The sequence below is a fragment of the Cinclus cinclus genome, chromosome 14 (assembly GCF_963662255.1).
Source record: "Cinclus cinclus chromosome 14, bCinCin1.1, whole genome shotgun sequence".
Lineage (NCBI taxonomy): Eukaryota > Metazoa > Chordata > Aves > Passeriformes > Cinclidae > Cinclus > Cinclus cinclus.
Window position 1 is genome coordinate 16160857 of NC_085059.1, and position 21752 is coordinate 16182608.

The 21752-nt window shown below is 45.8% G+C and overlaps 2 protein-coding genes across 6 annotated transcripts in view; one reads left to right on the forward strand and one right to left on the reverse strand.

The window, feature by feature from the left end:
• Positions 1-6464, forward strand: part of LARP1 (La ribonucleoprotein 1, translational regulator) — a 45481-nt gene extending 39017 nt beyond the window's left edge. For 3 of the 4 annotated variants that reach the window (XM_062502388.1, XM_062502389.1, XM_062502390.1), the window contains 2 exons: positions 240-367; positions 925-6464. In XM_062502388.1, the coding sequence (XP_062358372.1) occupies positions 240-367; positions 925-1146 (350 nt within the window). In that variant the 3' untranslated portion in view covers positions 1147-6464. Of the gene's footprint in view, positions 1-239; positions 887-924 lie in introns of those variants that run through there. The other variant, XM_062502391.1, reaches the window with a different exon arrangement.
• A 1014-nt stretch (positions 6465-7478) lies between these two features.
• On the reverse strand, positions 7479-20019 carry FAXDC2 (fatty acid hydroxylase domain containing 2). 2 transcript variants are annotated; one of them, XM_062502204.1, is made up of 11 exons: positions 19941-20019; positions 18645-19159; positions 15968-16032; positions 14836-14883; positions 12490-12581; positions 12288-12385; positions 11466-11587; positions 10943-11148; positions 9927-10032; positions 8741-8907; positions 7479-7776 (listed from the first exon to the last, which is right to left on the reverse strand). In XM_062502204.1, exons 4-11 carry the CDS (start codon positions 14881-14883, stop codon positions 7620-7622), a joined length of 996 nt encoding a protein of 331 aa, XP_062358188.1. In that variant the 5' UTR covers positions 15968-16032; positions 18645-19159; positions 19941-20019; the 3' UTR covers positions 7479-7619. The 2 variants fall into 2 exon arrangements, with proteins under 2 accessions (XP_062358188.1, XP_062358187.1); XM_062502203.1 differs by lacking the exon at positions 7479-7776 and having other exon boundaries at positions 8480-8907.
• Between the last annotated feature and the right edge of the window lie 1733 nt (positions 20020-21752).

A 21752-nucleotide genomic window follows, 5' to 3' on the forward strand; every position in this document is an offset into this window, starting at 1 on the left:
GGGATTTCTCAAGGCCCTGCAGTGGCTGAACCTTGTCCCCACCAAGTCAAGTCAAGGGGGCTTCCCAGAACTGATAGGTCACTTCTCTTCGGGTTTTCCATCTTGCCTAGTTTGTGCCCACCAGCAGGACAGTAGGGTTTGTGGGAAAGCCTGGAGGAGAAGTGTCTTGTTTGGCTTATGTTGTGCTGACATCTGGATCGTATCTTTTTTTTTTTTTTTTTTTTTTTTTCCCTCTCCAGGGCAGCTCTATGGGCTGGAAAAGTTCTGGGCCTTCTTAAAATATTCCAAAGCCAAAAATCTGGACATTAACAGCAAACTGCAAGAATACCTCAGCAAGTTCAAGCGCCTCGAGGACTTCCGAGTAGATGTGAGTAGACACAAGTCCTGCTGGCCCCTGCAAACAGCCCTCTGAGGATGGAGGATTTTGGGGGTCTCCAGGTGGTGGCAGGAGGGGGGGCAGTGACACCTACTGTCACTCCCAGTCATTGCAGCCAGGCCAGGAACAAACTCTGGGACTGGAATATAGCAAACCCACTCAGTGTAGGATAAGGGAGCTGAGTGAGCCTGTCCTCCCTGATGAGGTGAGGAAGGAGGAGGAAAGGGAGCAATGATGGTTGGAGTAGAGCCAGCATTGTGTGGAGCTTTAGCTCCCAAACTTCTGGACTGTGCCTCTGTGTTGGAAGCAGGTGACTTAAGAGCAAGTTGCCACCATTGTGGTCAGTTTGGAAGTCAGTTTTTCTGTCAAATCTGGCAGCAGGAAATTTGGACAGGGAAGCTGAGTGCTTGGGGTGAATGTGCGTGCTCCTTGTGGGCCAGGGAGAGAAGTTGCAATTGGAGGCTTGCAGGAAGGCTGTTCCGTGATCCCAGGGGAGGGCACCTGCATTTGGAGGAGACTGTGCTGATACTGGGGTACTTCTCTTCCAGCCACCCATGGGGGAGGAAGGTGGACACAAGAGATATCCATCGACATCAGGGGGAGATGGCAGGAAGCGCTACCCGTCCCAGTCTTCCAGCAAAACGGTCAGCCAGTGCCCATCCAGCCAAGCCCACGCCTCAGCCAGCCAGCCTGCACAAGAGGATGCCAAAAACCTGAGCCAGCAATCCCCTGCCCCATCAGCTGCAGAGTCGCAGACAGTGGGGAAGTAGAGAGGCTGCAGCGTCTGCTTCCTGCCAGGGGGTGGGGTGGGTTGGTGGGGAATGGCTCGGAGAAGGGCAGACATGAGGGGGTGGGACAGGAAGGGAGCTGCAAGGTGGGTTCCCACGAATGGGCTGCTTGGGAGAAACTTCAACGCACATGATTTTCTTCTCTTGTGGCTGGAAAGCAAAGACGATCTGCATCCAAAACACCATTTTGCTATTACTACCCTGACCAGAGCCAGACCCGCTCCCGGCAGACCCACCCTTTCCCTTCCCTCTCCTCCTGTGCACACATTCATGTCTTAGTGTCTCTTCAAAAAAATGTGTTCTGGCTGGGTTGGAAAGGAGAGATTTTTTTTTATTATTATATATATATATCAAGTTTTAAATTATTGCTAGAAGTTCGTCTGGATTTACCAAAACAAGTCTGCTCTGTGTGGCCCCAACGAGTCCCCTGTGTGTCCCCCTCGGATGGCGGGGCAGCCGCTCAGGAAGCTCGGAGGAGCGAGGTTCCCCAGTGGGGGACTGAAGCCACAGCGTGTGCCGATGCTGCGGAGCCTCTGATCTCCATGACCCGGCTGGCGTCTCCCGTTCCACGTACGGCGGTGCCTCCCTCTCCAGCGCCGACTCCACGACGGGAGCATCGCCCTGTTCCTTGCCCCGCTCCCTTCTCCCCAACGTCTTCACCTTCCCGAGGGTCTGGCTCTCCCTGTGTCCACCTCTCCCTTCCGTCACGGACAATTTGGAAGTCAACCAAAGGACCTTTGCCAAGGATAGGCTTGTTCTGACTCCTTCCTGTGAGGATGGCTGGTTGGGAGGCTGGCAGGCACCTGGACTCGAGCTTGCGTGGACGGTGCACCCGCTGCCCCAGGAACACCCATCACTTGCAAAGACAGGACTTTGCTGAAGGAGCTTTTCTCTTCCTTTTCCCTTGGAAAAAAATACATAACAAAAAACAACAAAAAAAAAACAAAACCCACAAACTCCTCTAAAATAACAACAGAAAAAAACTCTTTAAAAAGACACATCTCCCTTTGCTTTCTTCCTTGGAAATACTATTGAAGAAAAAGAAAAAAAAACAAAAAACCCCAAAAACACACAAAAAAAGTTGCCTTATGGTGGAGCTGGAGCGGGGAGGCTTCTTGGCTTCCTGCACCCTGGGGTGCACTGGGCTCTTGGCTCTCCCCAGGCCCAGAGACTCCTCATGGCATTGCTGCCAAGCTGATCTTCCCTGCGGCCTTTCCTCTGACCCCACAGCTCGCTCGGATGCCTCCCCTGTCACGGAGCCTCCCTGCCACGTCTGAGTCTCCTGGGGAGGGTGCTGAGGGCAGTCACATCCAGGACTCGTGCTCATGGAGTAGTTGGTACCATGGCAGCCTTGTCCCCATGACAGTGACTGTTCTGTCATGGCATTGCTCGTACCCCCGGCCCTCCCTCCTGGGCAGGAGGTGGCTCTGCTCCTGTCTGTGCTTCCACCGTGGCTGGGGAGTGAGCAGGGAGATAGTCACAGCAGCTGGGGGGACTGGTCCTGCTGTGGGCAAGGGCTGCTTCTGCTGCCAGGGAGTGAGGCAGCCCTGGGAAGGCTGTCCCTTGGCAGTCATGGGCTTGGGGCTGCTGCTGGGACTTGTAGTAGGGTGAGCAGGAGACCTGCCTACCACAGGCAAGTTCTTGCCTGGGTTTCCTTGTGTATTGTGTTGTGGCAGGTGGCTGCATGGAGTCTCCCACTCAGGGCACAGTCCCTGTGCATTTCCAAGGGCTGAGATGACACCATGTAGCTCCTTATTCAGCTGGGGCAGGGGGTGACTGCAGAGCTGCTGGGGCATTTACTTGATTGATCCTTACACCCCGCACCAGGTGGACTTTGGCAGGCAAACCCTCCCCAGGCTGTGAGCTGGATGCTTTGCAAGGGGTGTGTGTCAGGTGGGAGATCTGAGATGTCCAGTGCTACCTCTGGAGATGTTCCAGAGGTAGCACTGGAAAGTAGTGTTCCTTTCCAGCCAGACCTGCTTGCCTTGCTGCTACCGTGCTCCTTCTGCTGGGTCCCTGGGACACCAGGCTTGGCTGTGGCTCTGGAGGTCCATCCCTGTGAGCTCCAGAGCTCCTGTGTGCAGTGTGGAGGGGGCACGTGATGCACCACTCCAACGGTGCAGCTCTTTCTGTTGCCCTCTCTGCAAAGTCACTAGCTGGTACTGAACAGTGTTATCCTAAGGGATCCAGTTGATCCAGAGCTGTATCTTGCAGCAGGAAGAAGTCATCATCTCTCCAGGGCTGTCCCGGTGTGGCTGCAGGATGGGTGGATGAGAGCAGCCAGGAACTGAGAGCAGGAGCAAGAGGGGAAGCACAGCCAAGCTGTCCATCAGCAAATGGCTGTGGGTGCTTGTGGGGCCCTGGCTGGGTTCATGGTTTCCCAAACTGACACTGTGTCCAGGAAGCTGCTTTGGTGGGGGCAGGTAGGCTGGTCTGAGTGAGTGGCTTAATGAACTGCTGCTAGAATTGAAAGCACAGCTGGATTTGAGAGGCTGGGGAGCTGCTACTTGGCTGTTTCCTGGTGGTGTGATCCTGCTCTGGTCAGTCCCCCCTGCCATGTCATTCTGCAGCTGGTACCACCCACACCTGATTGCAGCAGGCGAGCCCACCTGAGCCTGTGGATCTCTGTTATAGCAGCAGTGCTCTGGGGTTGTGGCGTGAAACTGGGCAAGATGGGCAAAAGTCACACTTGTACAGTGCTGTGGCCGTGACTGTTATCTCTGGATTTCCTCTCTTGTGAGCTGGAGTCAAATCTCTGGGGTTATGTACATAGGCGGGTTTGTCCCTGATTTTGGGAATGAGGAGGCTGGAGAGTCGATCAAGGACATTGTAGATGTGTTGCTGGTTGTTTGCAAGTGGAGGCAGGTCTGGATGTGCCACAGGTGATCCTTGCTGCTGTGTCTGTGCTCCTTTCATTGGCGTGTTCTCTCCTGAAACCAATTGTCTGCATTTCAGCAACAAATTCATAGGAAATGGGGAGGGATGAGCTGCTGCTATGGAGTTGTTCCTTGTAGAGCAGATTGTGGAATTGCTTGGGTTGTAGAAGAGGTAGGACATTTCCCAGAGAATTTCCCAAAATACTGATTTTCAGTAATTTTTAATTTCTGATCCTGAGGTTCTAGTCTTGGCATGGAAGTGTTTTCCCTTCCCCCTCTGCCAAGTCAGTGGCACAGTTGTCACATTAGTGTGTGCACCCAGGGAAAGGTGGATCAGAAGAGCCATCCCAGTGGTCCCAGTGCCCTCTGGGTCTGTGGACCATGTGCCTTGTTTGCTGTCTGTGGGACAGCAGTGGGTAGGACAGAGCAAAGATGGATGTGACAGCCTGAGGCAGCTGCTGCTCACTCACACCTGTCTTCCTGCAGGGAAGGGAGCACAGAACCATTCCCTCCTGCTCTGTGCTGGGTCAGGAGTGGCCGCAACAAGGCTCGTGTCCCCTCTGGGTAAAGGGACAGCTGTCCAGAAGGGGTTTGCAGTTGGGGAAGTTCTTGGCCTTCTACAGAGGAGGGAATTAGGTCTTGCTTTTAGTTTGGATGCTTCACCTCCACCATGTGTTGTGCTTTTTTCAATTTCAGAGGACTGAGTGGTTGCACACAAGTTCCTGTGAGTGCTGATTGTCCCACAGCCCGTGAGGGCTGCGTGGTGCTGGTGTCCAGCCACTGGCAGAGCCTGGGGGGAGCCCCAGCTGCTTCTGGAAAGGCTGAGGGAGGCTGAGTCAGGGGAGTATTCCTCATGCTGCCCCTCTTCTCAGGAGGTTCTCCAGGCTGCTGGAGCTTAGGGCTTCTCGCTAAGGTGAACTTGACTTTAGAATGTAGGTACAGAGCTGTGGGTCAGAGTGGAGGTGGAAGGTGTGTTTTGGAGGAGGCTTTGTTGCTTTGCCATGCTCATTTGGGAAAAAAAAATATTTTAAAAGTACTGATGCTGCTGCTCTGTTTTTGCCTGTCCATCTCTTCTGCTGCCCCCCTGGCACCCCTGATGGCACCTTCTCACTGTAGCCCTTGGGCTCCCTCGAGTTTCAGCACCTGCTCGGGACTGGTTGTTGTACTGTAACAAACTGATGTGTTTAACCTCAGTGTCCTGCCGTGTTCCACATGGCAGTGCAGAGGGGGCCTTCTAGCTGTTAATGCCTTTCCAGTTACTTTATCAAAAGGACAAAAAAAAAAAAAAAAGAAAAAAAAAGAAAACTGTAAATGTAGCCAAGCTGTGTTTGCAATGCTTATTGTCTCCTGTCTCTTCTGAGGCTGGTTCTGTCACTTGTCACTGTTTGAAATGGATGCTGGGCTGTTCTTGAGAGGGTTGCTACACTTGATGTTAAATGCCTCATTGACTTTTTTGAACGTTTCCAATACAGGTAACGGATAAAAGAATTTATTTCTTTTTTTTTTTTTTTCCTAAACAAATGTTCATCTCGGTGGTTAGGAGTGGGTGGCTGGAGGGCAGCATTTCCAGGAGTAGTTTACAGTTTCACTTTCTGCAGACACTTGAACATAGGACCGATGTATCTGTGATGAGCACATCCCCTTGGTGGGAAGCTCCAGAGGAGCAGGGAGTGCCCTGGGTGTCAGCTGGCCCCTGTGGAGCGTGCTGGGGTCCCTCCAGCTCCCCATGCTGTCCTGCTCTCTCCCCAGGTGTCAGCTCTGCACTGGGGGGGCTTGTGCCATTGGTGCCCTTCACGGGAGGAGGTGCTTGGCACCACTTGGTCACTCAAACCTCCCTGGTGCATCCCTGCTCCCCGTCTTCCCCCCCCCAGCCTGTCCTGGTCCCACTGGGGTTGGAAACCTTTGGATCTGTGGCTCAAAGACACCCACTGAGCTGCATCCTGCGAATGCAGCCTTCTGCTTGCTTGCCTGGAGCTGAAGGGATGATGGTTCAATGTGCTTGCCCTTCTCAAACCTTGTGTCCAACCTCAGCCTTCTGTTTCCCAAAACTAGAGTGTGTGTGCAACCTTCTTCAGCTGCATTTATAGTAGAGACAAACTTAAAATGACTCATCACAGACCATGTATCACTTGGGAGGAAAATCTTGTTAATACGGCCCGCTGTACATGATCCATCTCTGTCAATAGTACATAATCTTTGACCCATGTGCTAGGATCATCATCACGTATAAAAGGAAAAGAGAAAAATGTAAAATACTTGAATGAGAGCTTGTATTATAACATTAATATTATTCAGAGTATCTGCTTTCTAGGCTGATGTGATTCATTATTCTAGTAATGCTTTAGTCCTTTGTAATTTGTGGTAATTATGCTTTTTCCTTTTTAATACAAAAAAAATGTATAAAAATAAAAAGTTCAAAAGACAGTGGTGCCTGGGTTTTCTGTTCTGCTAACTTGCCCTCCCCAGGGAACTGCAGCTGGGTGACTGGGGTGGGTTCATCTGATGTAGTTGTGGGGACTGGAGAGGAGCAGGGGACGTGACTTTGGTTCCACAGATAGAGCTGGGCTGACCACAGGTCAGTGCAAGCACAGCTCAGCCCTGTGTGCCTGTTCCTTGAGGGGCCTGCTCTAACACTGGGGAGAAATGTGGTATTTTTGTTCAGCCCCTAGGCAGGACTGAGACTTAGGAAGATCATTGAGAGAATTCACAGTATGTCTCAGATGTCTTTGGGTACTTGGGAAAGTGCGTATTGTTCTGGGGGCTGCTTTCTTGGGTCTTAGAGGGGTTCCTTAATCTTCACACAGCTCAGGACAGCAGGGATTCTGCTTTCCTTGGAAAATCTCTGTAGTTTATCAGAATTCTGGTTGTGTCTCAGAGGGGAGGCTCAGCAGGAGGAGGTGATGCCATGAGTGCATGAGCTCCCAGCTCTGCTTCCATGTCCAGTGAAGGGAAAACTCCCTTTGTCTGCAGTTGTCTGTGGAGCAGTGATGAGGCTGTGGCAGCCCCAGTTCAGCCCTGTACTCATCTCCTGTGTATAACAACTGCTCACAGGAAGTCAGGCCCTTGTTGCATGTGCAGGGGAGTGTTTCTAATGTGGCCCCAGTGATTTTCCACGGGGTTGCAATGCTGTGTCCCAGGTGCTCTGAGTCACGAAAACTGGTTTTAATTGTATCACAAGTAGATGGAGTGACTTTGATGTTTCTATAGAGTGAGTGCCAACAAGAGGCCAAATCATCACCTCTGGAGTCTGGTGCTAAAATCTTAATAATGACAACCCTGAGCCATGTGGCCCACAACACACCTGGCTCATACACAGGCAGCTGGAACCAAGGGACAGTGCAAGTAACAGAGAAACAAACCATTACATTTTAAAAATAGATTTTTAGAGCAGGTTTTTTTGTGAGTGTCTTAAAAAACAATGGCAGCAAAAGTGCAGTCATTTCAAGCAGCATATTTAACTTCAGCTTCATGTTTGGTTATGTGTGGACAAGAACTTGTTTCCTGATTAAAATACTATTTGGCACAAATCATTGTCTCACTCTGCTCGTCACCAGGCTGGGCAAGAGCTGCTGGGCTGGTTCACTCATCTTTCTTGGGTGGATCAGGGATGCTTTCAGAGAGTGGTGTGAGGCCAAGCAGGACCTTGTGTCTCTCAAAGGCTTTGCTTTGTCTGAACATTTTGTCCGTGCCATGCAGAAAATCCAGCACTCCCAGCACTCCGTAACACTGGTTGAACCTGAGAACCAAACAGAGATAAACATCACTGGAAGTTACTGAGGTTACCTTGCCCTTCCTCTTTCCATTCCTTTCTGAGCCCTGATAATCTGTCCATGGGATTTCTGCTCCTGCACCAGTCTCCCTGTCGAAGCCTGAGTGAACCTTGTGCAGCTTTTCTCTGGTGCCATCGTTGCCCATAAAGTGTGGCACGAGCAGCAGCTGTTTCTCCTGGGCAGCTCAGAGCTGTGGGAGCACTGGACTCCCACCTTACTATGCCCCATGTGCTCTCAAGACCTGGCTGTCCTGGGATATGGAGCAGATGTGCTTCCAGCTAGCACAGCTGTTCCCCGCAGTGTGTCTTGGCTCTGCAGTGATCCATGTCCTGGCATGTGGTGACTGAACTGTCCCCTGGACTGGTTCTGCAGCAGGGACAGACATTTCTGGGGAGTATGTATGAATGTAGTGCTCACTGGTAGACGGGAATGTTTCTCCACTGCTCGGGTAATGTATTCTTGAACAGTCTGCTGCAACTGCTCTCTCTCCAGCACAGCAGGCTGGGAATCTCTGTCAGGAAGAGTTAATGGTGATTGTCTGGGCAAAGTGTAATCTAATCAGTGTTACTAATCCCAGTGTATGGGAGAGAGACAGACAGGCAGGCTCACTTATTTCACCTGTGTGATTTGCCCTTGCTCTGTCTTCAGATCACATGAAGTGTAATCTGAACTTCCAGGAAGAACCATTGCAGAGAACTGTCCTTAACAGGGCTGGAATCCCTTGAAATCCCTATTCAGCTGCTCTAAGAACTGGCAGCACTCGGCCTGCTCTCTGAACTGGAAGAGAACTCTGAACTGGAGAGCTGCTCTGCTGGTACCTGAGTTAGGCAAACCCACTTGACCCTCAGAAAGGAGCTTTCCCTCTCAGTGGTGCCAGGGCACAGGCAGGAGGGGCAGGAGAACGGGAAGTTGAGCAGTGTCCAGACATACTTGAGGTGGTGGAAGTCATGGAACTCTGGAGATGGCAGAAGGGGCAAGTGGTAGCCACAGTGAGAAATGCTTGTTGTTACAAGAGCAATGGAGAACCATGCTGAGATTGAAACAATATGAGATCCCATGATCATCGGGCCAGTCATCACAGGCAGAGTGTTGGAGATCTGGAAATGAGAAGAAACTACCTCATTAATGGGTCCACAACAAGCAGACCCTCCTCTAGGAGCTGAATTGTCACCTGGTGATATATCACACTGGTTTGTTTTGTGCAGTGCAAAGGGAAGATCCCTCTGCAAACACCTTACTAAAGTTATGTAACCATCCAAAAAGTAGTAACAGAGATAAGAGAGTTCTACTACTGCAAACCACTGTCAAGCTCCCTAAGTGTGCAAAAGTTAGGCATGACACCAAACCATGGGTGAGGACAGCATGATTCCAGTAAATCACCCTGAAGTATGAGGTGTGAATTTCAGCTTCACCTTGGAACAATGCTGAGCTGCTCTTGGGAAACCTCACTGTGAAAGGACATGGCCTGCAGACACAGAGCAATGTGACAAACCCTGCTGCATCATTTCACTGTGTCCTGCTGCCTGTGGCACAAATGGGTCTGTCTGCCCAGACCCAGCTGTGTGCAGCAGCCCAGCTCAGCTGGGCTCCTCACTGTGCTGTCCACTATCAGCTGGGGAGACTCTCAGAGCTAGTGCTGCAGCCCAGGACAATGGGTAACAGAAGACAGATTTTTTAAGTGGAATCTTTTGAAGGTGGGATGTGTTTTCCTGAGAAGTCTCAGCTGGAGGAGTGTTGGGATACACTGATCCTGGCAACCACCACAAAAATCCTAACAGATTTCAAGCCCACACAGTCACTCAGGCTGTGTTTCATATCTCTTGCTGAAAGCACTGTCTGTGCTCACAGTCCTCTTGGGGCTCATGAGAAGCCCTGTCCAGTCAGATCCTTATCTACTGGAGGCCCTTGGATCTGTGCTCTGAAAGCTACTGGAGTCCAATACAAACAATTACTGCAACCCTACTAGAGCTGAGCTTCTTGGCAATGCAGCTCAGCTTTCTCTTCCTCAGGAAGAAGTCTCTAAGGGCACATTTGCTTCTCTTCCCATTCCACCTCATCCCGTGGAAATCACACTCCACACAGCAACTGGAGGGTGACCATGGGAGAATCCACTTACTATGTGTTCTATTGGGTGAGCATAAATGGAGACCACACCGATGGGGGCTGTCCATTCGTGGTGCTTCTTGTGAATGTGCTTATACAGCACTGGGTGGTGAACAAGCCTAGGAAGAGTAAACAGATAAAGGCAAGTTTTGAGCTCTGCAAAAATGGAGTGACAAAACACAGAATTTCTGCAGGGGACTCGATTGTGTCTCCTCTAACATAAAGATTTCAGAGCAGCTGGCAGTAAGAGTGTAGGACTCCTTGCTTCCTTTGTTCTCTTTGTATTGAGCTTTTATTCAATTAATGTGTCTACTGGTTGATGTTAAACTCAGTCCAGATAAATCCCATAAATCAAAGTCCCTGAATTACTTATTTACTCTAATCTGGGAATACTACTTCGGGGAAGACTCACTTTATGTTTTCACTGTTCTGACTTTTTCTACTGACAACTGTCAAAGAATCAAAATTTTCAGTTCCATGGGTCCTTTGTAAAAAAAATGGCATTTACATTTTTTGGGTGCATTTGTCCTAAAGGGAAACCTACAGATTTCTGAAAGTACTGTGATTGCTTCTTCTTGTTTTGTCTTCCTTGCTTTAGTTCTGTTCTCTAATGTTGGCATCAGTGCTTGGAAATCCTGCAGTGTTGGGAGTCAGGCCCTGATTTATAGGTGCTGTACAAGGGAACAGAGATCAGTCACTGACCCTTGAGATTTTTGTGTTTCAGGATAGACAGTCTTGTTCTTTTCAAAGAATGCTGGGTTCCAGCTTCTCGGTAAAACTGCCTATTTTGTTTCTTACTTAGCTTTTAAGCTGTTCCACCTTTAAAATTCTACCCATTTTTATTTACTACAGTTACTGGCAGCATCATGGCCTCTTGTGGTGAGGGTGGATTTCAGGACCTGTAAGATTTCACATATAAATAAAAGATAGGTGGAACAGAGGAATAAGGATTATTGTTGTTGTAGGGCATGAATATAAGCTAAAAGGCATGGAGGAAAATCAAGAATCCTGTTCCTGTGTCCAGCTCACCTGTGTGAATAATAGAAGAGAATTTCCTCTACTACAGTAAAAATGCTTAGCTCCACAAGAAACCACTGGAAGGTTGGTAATTCCTTGCTGAAGGTGCTGTCCCACCATTTCATGATGTAGAACATGGGCACAAGCATGGGAAAGGAGATAAAGAACTGATTACCCAGAACTGTGTAGATGGCTTTCCACAGTTTCTTTGTGTCCACCTGCAAAAGAGAAGTCAGGACTTGAGGCTAAGAAAGAAGCAATGCAGTTTTAGTTGGAAGGATGAAAAGCTTTAGGATTTTTAGGCAGTTAGTTTTGGAATCAGCTCTTTAACAAGCAGTCAGTGCAGATCTAATCAGTAGCCTCATAACAGGATCTGCCTTCCTCGCTGCAGTGGGTGTACAAGACTTGGCTTGATCCTCCTGGAATCCTACCTGGTTGCAAGAGAAAAGCCTAACAGGTTCTTCTCCCCACTCCTGGCCTAAGAGACTGCAGGAGATGTTTAGCCAGCAGAAAAGGCAGAGTGAGAAGTACTTACAGGATCATTCTTGCCCAGCTGAATGCGATAGCGAGTTATGAAAGTTGGCTTTCCTGTTATATCAGCCACCAGAAGGATTCCATTGAAGCCCCAGAAAGCAAGTGCAGGCACCAATGCAGCCCCTGTGGCATGAGGAAAGGGCAGAGATGTTTGAATGAATTGGGAACTATAGCTAAATCAGAAACAAAATACACTGGCATAGTACCCAGATGACCTTTCTGGGACCCAGATGTGCCAAGTGTGCGTCCCCTGACCCAAAATGCTTTAAAATTGAATATGGGTAAGTTCTGACATCCAGGTAAGATTAAAGAATGAGAAGGAAATTAGAGCAGACAAGTGTCTCAGAGGTTGAAACTTGACATAACTGAAGCTAAGAAAAGGTTTTCTAGGTGGCTGGGAGGTCTCTGGTGCTTTTAAATCCAAGTAGGATAAGGTTGAGTTGATCTCTAGAACCTTGCAAAGTCCCTACCAGTTTTGTTCACCAGCTGCTAATCACAGAGAGGAGTTTTGTAAGTACTACAGCAAGAGTAGAATTCACTAAGTTTACTGACATTTTTAGTAATTCTACTGAGTCATTCTGTTCTCAAAGGAGCAAATGTGTCTTCACAGGGATGACATTTCAGTAGCAGCAAAAAGATCAGGTTTTTAATCTGTACAGGGTTCTGATGGTGACCCCATCCAAAAGCAGAACATCAGCTGTGGGTACCTTCCAAGCCAGTGCTTGTCAGTGGGAGGATTAGTGAGTTTGGGAAGCTGGTCCATGTCTCCCTTTTATATGTGATACATGGATGATTTCTCCTGAGATGCATTGTTAAAACTCACCAGTGAGGAAGATTGTCCACTCATCTCCCTCCATATGGTCATAGAACTCCAACCATGCTGTTTGCCAGAAATTGCCTAAAGTTATATTCTGCATAAACCTGTGGGAATAACAGTGCTTAGATGGTTGCCTATCTATTCATCCACTTTTCCCCCTTTCCACAGAATAGTTTCTCCTCAAGCTGCTTTGTTTGAACATTCTTACCAAGAGACAGAGTTCACTAAGGCAGTGAACATGAGCAGGCCTGTACTGAAGACGTAGGCACTGATCCTCAAGGCATGAGACAGCTTCTTTCCCTGTGAGAAGCAACAAGAGTAAGCACGTGCTGCTGTGTCCTGCCCTGGCATTTTTGGTATTTGAAATGATGAAGGCAGTCCTGTGATGGCCTGTTTTGCTTTACACACACTCTGAAGAACACAATAACAAAGCTGTTGTGGGATATCGTGTGTAATCATCCATCTGTCATGCTTACAAGACCTGCATGACTGATGTGGAATTTCTCTGGAATAACCAAAGGGAGAGAAAGGACCACTGATCTTTTTCCCTCTTTGTTTTTATTTGGCATGCTGCTCAGTACCTGGAGGTTTCTGGATAACTCAGAGCAGTGTTAAAGGAACACTGGGCAAGAAGGAATGGTGCTCCACCTCAGCACCTCCCTCCCTCAGTATTTTCTCCCTCCTAGGATAAAGTGTTTTCTCCCCACAGCAGTCAAGAACTGCTGTGCTCAGATGACCTGGTTAACAAGAATAAGTATATTCAAAAAGCAGTATTAAATATATTTGAATATTTAAATATTCAAAATAAGGTTGTTTAGCAAACATGTAACAAATTTATAATTAACAATCTGTCTTTTAGAGTAGTTCCAAGTTGGAATTGGTTCTGGAGTGCAATTAATTTGTTTTTTGTAAGTGAATATGAATTATATCTATCTGCAATGAAAATGTTTTTTAAAAAATCAATGCAATAGTATAATAATCAGCTATTGTCTTCTTCATTCCTCTGTCCTTCCTGTTTTTTAACTGTGGTGTTGTGCTGCACAAACAAACTGGAGTGAAAACAGTGTGATTCATAGCTGCTGTCCTGCTCACCTCCTGTCAGAGAGGACAAACAAGAGAGGCAGCCCTGAGAAATGCCAAATGCAGGTGATTTAGGGTAATGCAATATAAAGGAATCCTCTTTACATGGCTTTTAGATTCTGTAACAGCTACAGAACATTAAATGTGACCCAGGACTTATAAGCAATATATTTTTGTCCCAGGACATAACTGCTCATTAGCATTGAAACATTCACTATTAAAACAACCAACCAACCAACCATTTCCACCTACCACCTCCTTTTTTGTTTAATCGAAAAAGCAGATAGGGAGGAAGAAACTGGCAGGACTCCTGCCCTACAGTTTGATATTTATGAACCCTAGGGTTTATATGAGAGCAGTGCAATCAGCTGCCACTGTTATCACTGGGGGTACTGAAGTGCAAATTCCAGGCTGGCAAAAGCCTCTCCTCCAGCATCAGATAGTGCCTGCTGGATCCTGGACCAGAGATTTGCTCTCTTAGCAGTTGCATCCACATTATGCCCCATGGGTGCTGATGTAAGAATTTCTCAATCTTTAGACCCTGGACCATCACTTAGATATTCTTAGAAAAAAGGGTTACAGAAGCTATAGAAAGCTTTGAGCTTTTTAACAGACTCATATCCTATAAATCCTTTTTCTCCTGGGATGAAGAGTATACCAAACAAAAATTTTGGCTTGCAAGTGTCAGAATTTCCAGTTAGCCCAAATAAGGTTTCTGTTGCTTAGACGTTCTCCGGCTCAAGAGTTTCAAACCTAAGTAACTCCTTATACTCACAGACACTGTGCATGTCCTTCTTTGAGACAGGACAGAGAGGAGCTAAAGTTCAGCACTTCAGCTGTTTTGACAGCCCTTTGCCTAGAAACTGTCTTGTTTTGAGGCTGTGTTTTTATTGCATATGATGAAGTGATTACATGAATCCCACACAATATAATTACATGAGATGTAGAAGTCGAGAAGTTTACATAGAAAAAAAAAATCTTGATCATCAATTCCATGTGCTTAATACCCTGTGTCTCCTCATGCCAACAGCTACAGCACAGCAGTTTCCAAACTAATTCATGGTTTGCTTGAATTCTTGCTCTTAAAGTGCTTGTAGAAATTGGCAAATTCCTTAAGTGAAGAACAGGGTTGCTGCTGGCAAGGTAAATCAGCTGGCAATAAGAGTTTAGCAGGACCACTCTGAGGACCAGGCCCAGTGAGGTGGCACAGTTTCTGGTTATGGGGGACTGTGGTGGGTTCTTGCCACGAAAGCAAAGATAACAGCTCCTTCCCCACTTGCTGCCGCAGCTGCAGTCCACTGGAAGGAAAAAATGCTGGGGAAGTGTTGCTTTAGGGATAAGAGATGAGCTCCTAATTATGCTAAAATGTTCGGAATGAGGATGTGTCTGTCACTTCTCTTAGAAGGTGATTACACACATTCAGCCTTCCAAAGCACATGCGTGCTTCCTTTAAACGATGAGCTTGAGCCTTTACCTGCTTCTGCAGCTCAGCAGTGGAGTAATATGCAGAATCTGTTTCCATCTGAAATAAAAGGTGATCTCAGTAAGTGAACCTTGTCCACCTGGAGAGTGGCAGAATATGATGCTGACAACAGCAAATCCCCTCCACTTGCAGTTCAGTGGAAAAGTGTAAAATATTTACTCCGTGCCATGTCCTGTCCTGCTCCATCCTTCATGTGTTGGCCATGGAGCAAAGCTGAGTTCTTGAGAAGAAAAATGCCCTTATTTCCTGAGCAGTTAGTAGTGTCCCAGAAGATAAACAGGGATGCAAGGATAACAAAGAAAAGTGGGAGAACAGCCAAAACCAAAGCTTTTGTCACTGGTGTGTAAGACTTCCTCCCTTGATCTGGCCCAGGAATACACTGCAGCACCCACTAGCTATTCCAGCCTTTCCCAGGTTGTAAGGAAATGATAATGTGGGACACATGTTCTTCCATAATGACAACATGCAATTAAACAAACAGGGATGAAAACAAAGTGAGTTTGTGCCACAGAGAATTAACACAATAGAGCCCCACAGGCCTCACTCAAACTCTGAGTTATATCTTAAGAGCACAGCAAGTAAGAAAATCATCTTTGCTTCAAGTCCTGCTATGGACACTTAGAGGGTTAAAGTCCTAAATGGGCACGTGGCCATCTCATAATGACTCTCCCACCATTTGGCTATGGCTTGAACATTTGTTGATTGTTTTGTTAAAAGAAATTTAAAAAATAAAACAAACCAAAGGTTTGAGTAGCTGCTGGGGCTTCGCTGCCTGTATTTCAGGCCATGTTCTTGCTGTCCTAGGGATTATTGCCTAGCTGTTTTTATATTTCTGCAGTCTTATCATCAAATATAATCAGCAAAAGTTAACAAAACATTCCTTAATGCTTTCTTGGTTTCACATGGTCTTTAAGAACAAACACACAACTTCTAATAATATGACAGCCAGATTACTGAGGACTGCAGAATTTAATCCATTTTGCTTTTCCTACTCAGCAGAATATTCAAGCACAGGTAAACTGTTACCTAAAGTACGAAGGCAAACACAGAGAAGGTTCAAAGGTTCCTCTCTCGGATACAAACAGTTGGAAAATTACTCATTAAGAAGAGGGTATTCTATTACCTTGATGATGGAGGGAAGCCTCTTGGGAGTACTTTTCTTGCAGTGTTTCAGAAATGAGGAATAAACTGTCAAAAAGAAATCCTGTATTAGTCAGGAGGTTTAGATTTGAAATTATAGCCTTCTGGGTATGTTCCTACAAATACAAGTCTATTTACAGGTGTTCCCAGCTCTGTTACATTACATATTAGTATGCAGGTCAAAGGGCATGAGACAGAAAAATGAGATACCTTCTTCCTGCTTACTCACAGACACAAAAGGGCAAGGCCAGCCCACCACACCACACACTTAAGTGGAAGAAACTGATGTTAGAAAGTTTTGAGAAGGTAAAAAGAAAAATAAGTCAAAAAGGGACTTGAAACTTGAAACCCTGAGGCTAACTCCCAACCCTGTATTTCAACACTAGGGTTGGATGTACTCCTATGGGAAATGCTAAGTTTTGGTGGCAGTCTTAAAAAAGAAACCAAATTCAAGCTCACTTTGTCTCCCTTGGCCAAAAAAGGCAGTGTGAGAGGTGCCCTAAGGTGCTATTGCTTAAAGTGAGAATGTGTTGGGGAACCTGCAGTGTCCCAGGGATTTTTGTCCTTCCTCAAACACAGAGCTCCTCACTACTGCAATTTGTGAGCTACCACAGCCACTCTGTGGGATTTTCTTTTCCTCTCATATATTGCCAACCACATCTTTATTGATAAAATACAGTTGAACTCTAATATATCTGATAAGAATACTCATAAGAAACAACCAAAAATAACCTGCTAACCTGAGGAGAACAGCATAAATAACATACCACAGGACAAATTTAAATTGATCTTATCTTAATTTTTAAAAGACTTTCTAATCACTTCTGTTAAGTAACATCCACTAAGTGCCCATCTTGTCACACAGGTCCTCTCAGGCCAGGTGTGTCCACTGCCTCCAGGAAAACACTACTAAAGCCTGAAATATGTCAGGCTTGAATAATCCATTCCTTTGAGGCTTTGCTCCATTCCAGCTTTCTTAACAGGTTGTTCAGAGCCTTCATCAGTTGAGTGTCTGCACAGAGGGAGATTTCACAGCTTTTCTGGGAAATCAGTTCCAGTATCTGACAACCCTCACTGTAATTTTTTCCCACTTGGAATTTTTTTGTTTATAACTCCTATCATTTGCTCTTAGGCTGTGCACATCACTGTCTTTACAACCACCCAGTAGGGAGCTGAAAACAGCAATATCCAATTATTCTGCTGGGACAGTAAAGTAAATAGTGCTGGCCATAGTTTTGTGTGGCTAAAGAGATTATTCTGCTCGGATGACTTGGTAGCAGACAACATTAGATTAGGAGAGGCAGATGTGAAAGTGGAACTTCACTGAGCTAGAAGGCTGATACTCCAGAGGTTCCTCCATCCAGCAGTGCTGAACCTTTGCATGTGAAGAGCTCCAGAGCAGAGCATTGTAGAAAATGTGACTCTGCTTCGAGTTTTTATAAGGAGAAGGAGCTATTACTTCATTGAGTTACATATTCTGTGCATTTAGGAAAGAGTTAAAAATACAATCATATTTCTAGTACTCCTTTTAAAATAATCCATTTATGACAGAAGGCTGTCTTGGGTGAAGATTTCCAGTTCAAAGCAGAGCTGCCACATCTGCTTACTCTCTGTTCAGAACACTGCCTTTATTAAGCCACTTTTCAGGATAAAATTTTACATTATTTACATTAAGCCCAGAAAAATTTGGATAGAGTATGTTTTCCCCAACATCTCATTACCTACTTTCTTTTTTATTGTGTAATGTCTCTCCTGATTCAGAATACACCAAATACATTAAAAAACCATTCATGTAACCATGGCTGTTTCAGCAAACAAAAAAGCCATTCAGCTGCTTGGCACTGCTCTCATGTTGGCATATTTTAGAGCCCCAAATCAACCACTGAAGCTCTCAGCTGCCTGCAGCTATTTCCAAATATCAGTTAGAACTAGTACGGCTTAGGAAAAAAGTTCCTTTCCAGTTATTTCAAATTAGTTAACACAAAATTTTATGCAAAGCAAATTCTCAACCCCAGAGTAAATGTAATTGCTTTTCCAATCAGTCTCTTGACATTAAAGGGGAAACATACACTAGTCAGACAAGAATTCTAATACATTTTTTATATTATTATTTCCATGTATAACTTGATTTGCCCAACAATGGTTCATTAAGTTACAAATCTTGTTTTCACTGAATTTTCCACTTCCAGTACCAAAAAAGCTAGTTTGTCTAAGTAATGGTTTAAAATGCTCAATATAATGCGAGTATAATCTGTTAAAAAAAATGCTGTATTTTTTACATTTTTTTAAACATGTGAATTATTTTTTATGCTCCATGCTTGCTGTTCTCTTTTATTTCTGGGGCCCAGACAGCCTCAAGCTGAGGCAGCACAGGTACCCTTTCCCTGTAGTGCACCCACTGCATTGCATCTTTCTGCCTCCAGCCACAGCCCTGCATGGCAGGTGCAGCTCAGAACAGCTCCATCTGCTGTGATGGACTGGCTGCCCACCCAGCTCCTTGGGATTCCTCGTGCCTTCCTGCCTAAAGCTTCTGGTGTAGATCTTCACTGAAATCAACATTTATACTGCACAGACAGTGGAAAACCACTGCTGGGAGAACAAAGGATTTGATTATCCACAAAGTACAGAACATATAGAACAAAAGACACAGGACCACTTACCTGGTCACCTGAACAGTTGCATATCAGTCACTCTGTGCAGACAGACACAGGACCAGACATGGTGTTTGATGTCCTACCAAGCACTGTATGGTTTTAGGGGGAACCTTCGTTCCTAGAAAAGCTGACAATGGACTTCACACAGACACGTTGCTTTATAATGACTTCCTCAAAGTCTACACTATATTTTCAAGCCACTGCACCCTTGAACTCTGGCTGTCTGCTCTTTGCTCACCTCCTGCTGATGGTAGCCCAGGAGAGGTCCTTTGTGTCTATTCAGAGCCCAGAGTTCAACTCCTCACTTTTCACTACTGCTGTTGAAACTGTGTGAGGGTTTAGGCAAGGGCAACAGGGGTGTGTTTCCAAGCAGGAGCTGCCTGTCCCCTCCCAGACAGGTCATGTGAAGCCAGTGCCATGCCACTGTTAGTGCTGGCAGTATTCCCCATAGGTATGTGCACGCTGTTACTCACTTAAGCACGTGGAATACATCTCTGCAGGGAAGTTTTTCATCATTGTACCTGAGAATAAAAAAGCCACCAACACCCAAAAGATAAGTAATTTTTATAATTCACTAACTCATGGCTGTAGCACAAAATAGCTACTGCCAATGTAACTGAATGGGTCAAAGGTGTATTTGTTAAAAGCAGTCAGGGTTACTGTGGAATATGGCAAAAAAACCAGCAGTCCAGTTTTCATGCTGTACTAAGTCTAAAAATTGCTCCAACTCTGTGGCTACACAGTGCCCTCAACCAGTTACAGGTTTTGCTTGCATGGGTAAGGTGAAGGTACACAAAGGCTAGGATGTGCTTGGGCTCAGTTGTCTTTAAACATGCTGTTTACAGACCATAAAGTGTGTAATTATGGTATTGAAGAGAACAAGATGTAATTTACAGCAGCATTGGTCTTTCTTATGCAAATGTAGCCCAAATCTGTTACTCAGCCCATAAATGGTGCCCTATTACAAACTAAGCTCTGAGAATTGAGGGTTTTGCTATCATAACTTTCCAGATCTATTTTTCCACAGGAAGAAAAAGGGAATATCACCTCTGCCTCACAATTAGCTTTGTTTTCCCTTCACAGGTGAAGCAACACACACTCTTTCTCAGTTACCTCGCAGAGAGCTCTGCAAGAGTGAACAGCATTTAACACTGTTTCCATCATCACTTTCTCTTGCCCAATTCCAACTATTCCCTGGTCGAGACAGAAGTTGTAATTCTTAGCTGTTGCTACTAATTGGTATTTATCAAACAGGTCAGGCTCAATGGAGAGGAATGTTATTCCTTCAAACTATTTACTCACGTGCAGAGGAAGTGGAAATGAGCATCTCAGGAGAGGGGTGCCATAAGGATAATGTCCTCAGCTGATCTTTGGATTTGAGCTTGCAGGGGGAGGGCTGTCCATCCAACAGCCAATAGTATGTGGTAAGAGTGAATTTCAGACCTCAGCGTTCCTTTTGAACCACTATTCAGTTCCAACATGGACGAACTCTGAAATATCCATACCCATAGGGACAGCTCAGCACATTAGTCATAGGGTTGGAAATGCCATTGATCTTCTGCTGCAATTTTGTGTTTAGCACAGGTTGTCACTAATCAAACAGCTGCTCCTGCCTGCTGGCTGCCCTGTGCTGATGTCTCCACCACAGACACTCCAATGCTGCTGCAATCTTTGCTGAGCCATGCAAGAAGTCTGATTTCTTCACAGCAAATAGCTTTACTGATCAGACACTTCATAATACAACTTTGTTCACTCCCTGCAGTTTTTGTAATAGTCACTGGTTGTTTCACTGTTTGAGAGGAACATCAGGGGCAAATCTATGAAGTATCTTTCAGAGGACTGTACAAGCCCATACTGATAATTCTAAAAGGCTGAAGAGGAATCTGAACTTGGCACACATCATCCACTGCCAAATTCCCTGCATTCTGAACGAGATTTATCACCCTCTGCCAGGACACTTCAGTGGTTGCTTTGGGAGCACGTGGAACAAGAGAAGGGTGAGGAAAACATAACTTTACCTTTCAGGATTCCCACAATATGTTTTCTTGTGGTGCTGTGCCTAAGCTCTAAAGAAAAGGCACAACAGGATATGCAGCTCAAGCTGCCCAGTGTGAAAATGTTGAGCTGAAGACTATTATTCCACCTTATAAAGCAGCTCTACATTCATGTGTAGATGTGAGGACTCTTCAAGACCTGCTTTGGAGTGCTGGAGCTGGATGCAACCTTGGTAACCTCCAAATACAGAAATGATGGGACATTTTAAAGAGCAGAGTGCCTTTCCCAGCTATTCTGAATCCTTATTAGTCATGTCATGTTTGAAAGAAATTCTGATTTCATCAAGCAAAACGTGCCTCTAGCTCTTCCCACCAGGTCTTGCAAACATCCCTGAACAGTTTTTTTTTTTTTTTACACATAAATTTTTACACACTACAAATGTAATTTATCACAGGTGATTATTGCCTGCAACACATTTTTATTACAGTACCAAGGCACAGATATTTACAGTGGCCTGAAGAGCTGCATCCTCCCTTTTCCCCTGGATTCAACATCCCTTCAAGCGCTGGGTTTACGAGCAAGAAAAATTACTCTCAACTCTTTCAGGAAATAAAATTTTAACATTATATTTACAGGGTGCTATAATCCAGCCTGCTGAATTTACCTGCTAACAACAGAGATTTCCTTGAACAAAACCCCAGACTCAACTGACCACGGGAAGAAAGGTGATTACTTTCTGGCAGTGTAGCATATTGCATGTTGCATAAATTATGCAACACCAGAGACTGCAGAGCTAAGGCAAAATAGTAGCTCTCTTATCATCCCTGAAGATAAACTCTGAATCAAAATAATGCTCAATAAAGGGAATGTAATAAGTTGCTGACAGCAGCAAGGTCACTTGACACAGCAGCACTTGGAAAACCCTATTCTTTTCTAAAGGTAACATTTCTGCTGAGGCATGAGCATTAAACCTGAGACACTGAACAGTGTCTGACATGTGAAAGATACCAATATGTGCTTCTCCAGATACTTTGATCAAAATGCTGGGCAAGTAGCCGAGATTCAGGGAAAGACTCCCATATGGTGGGCAGATAATCCAGTACCAGAACACATATATAT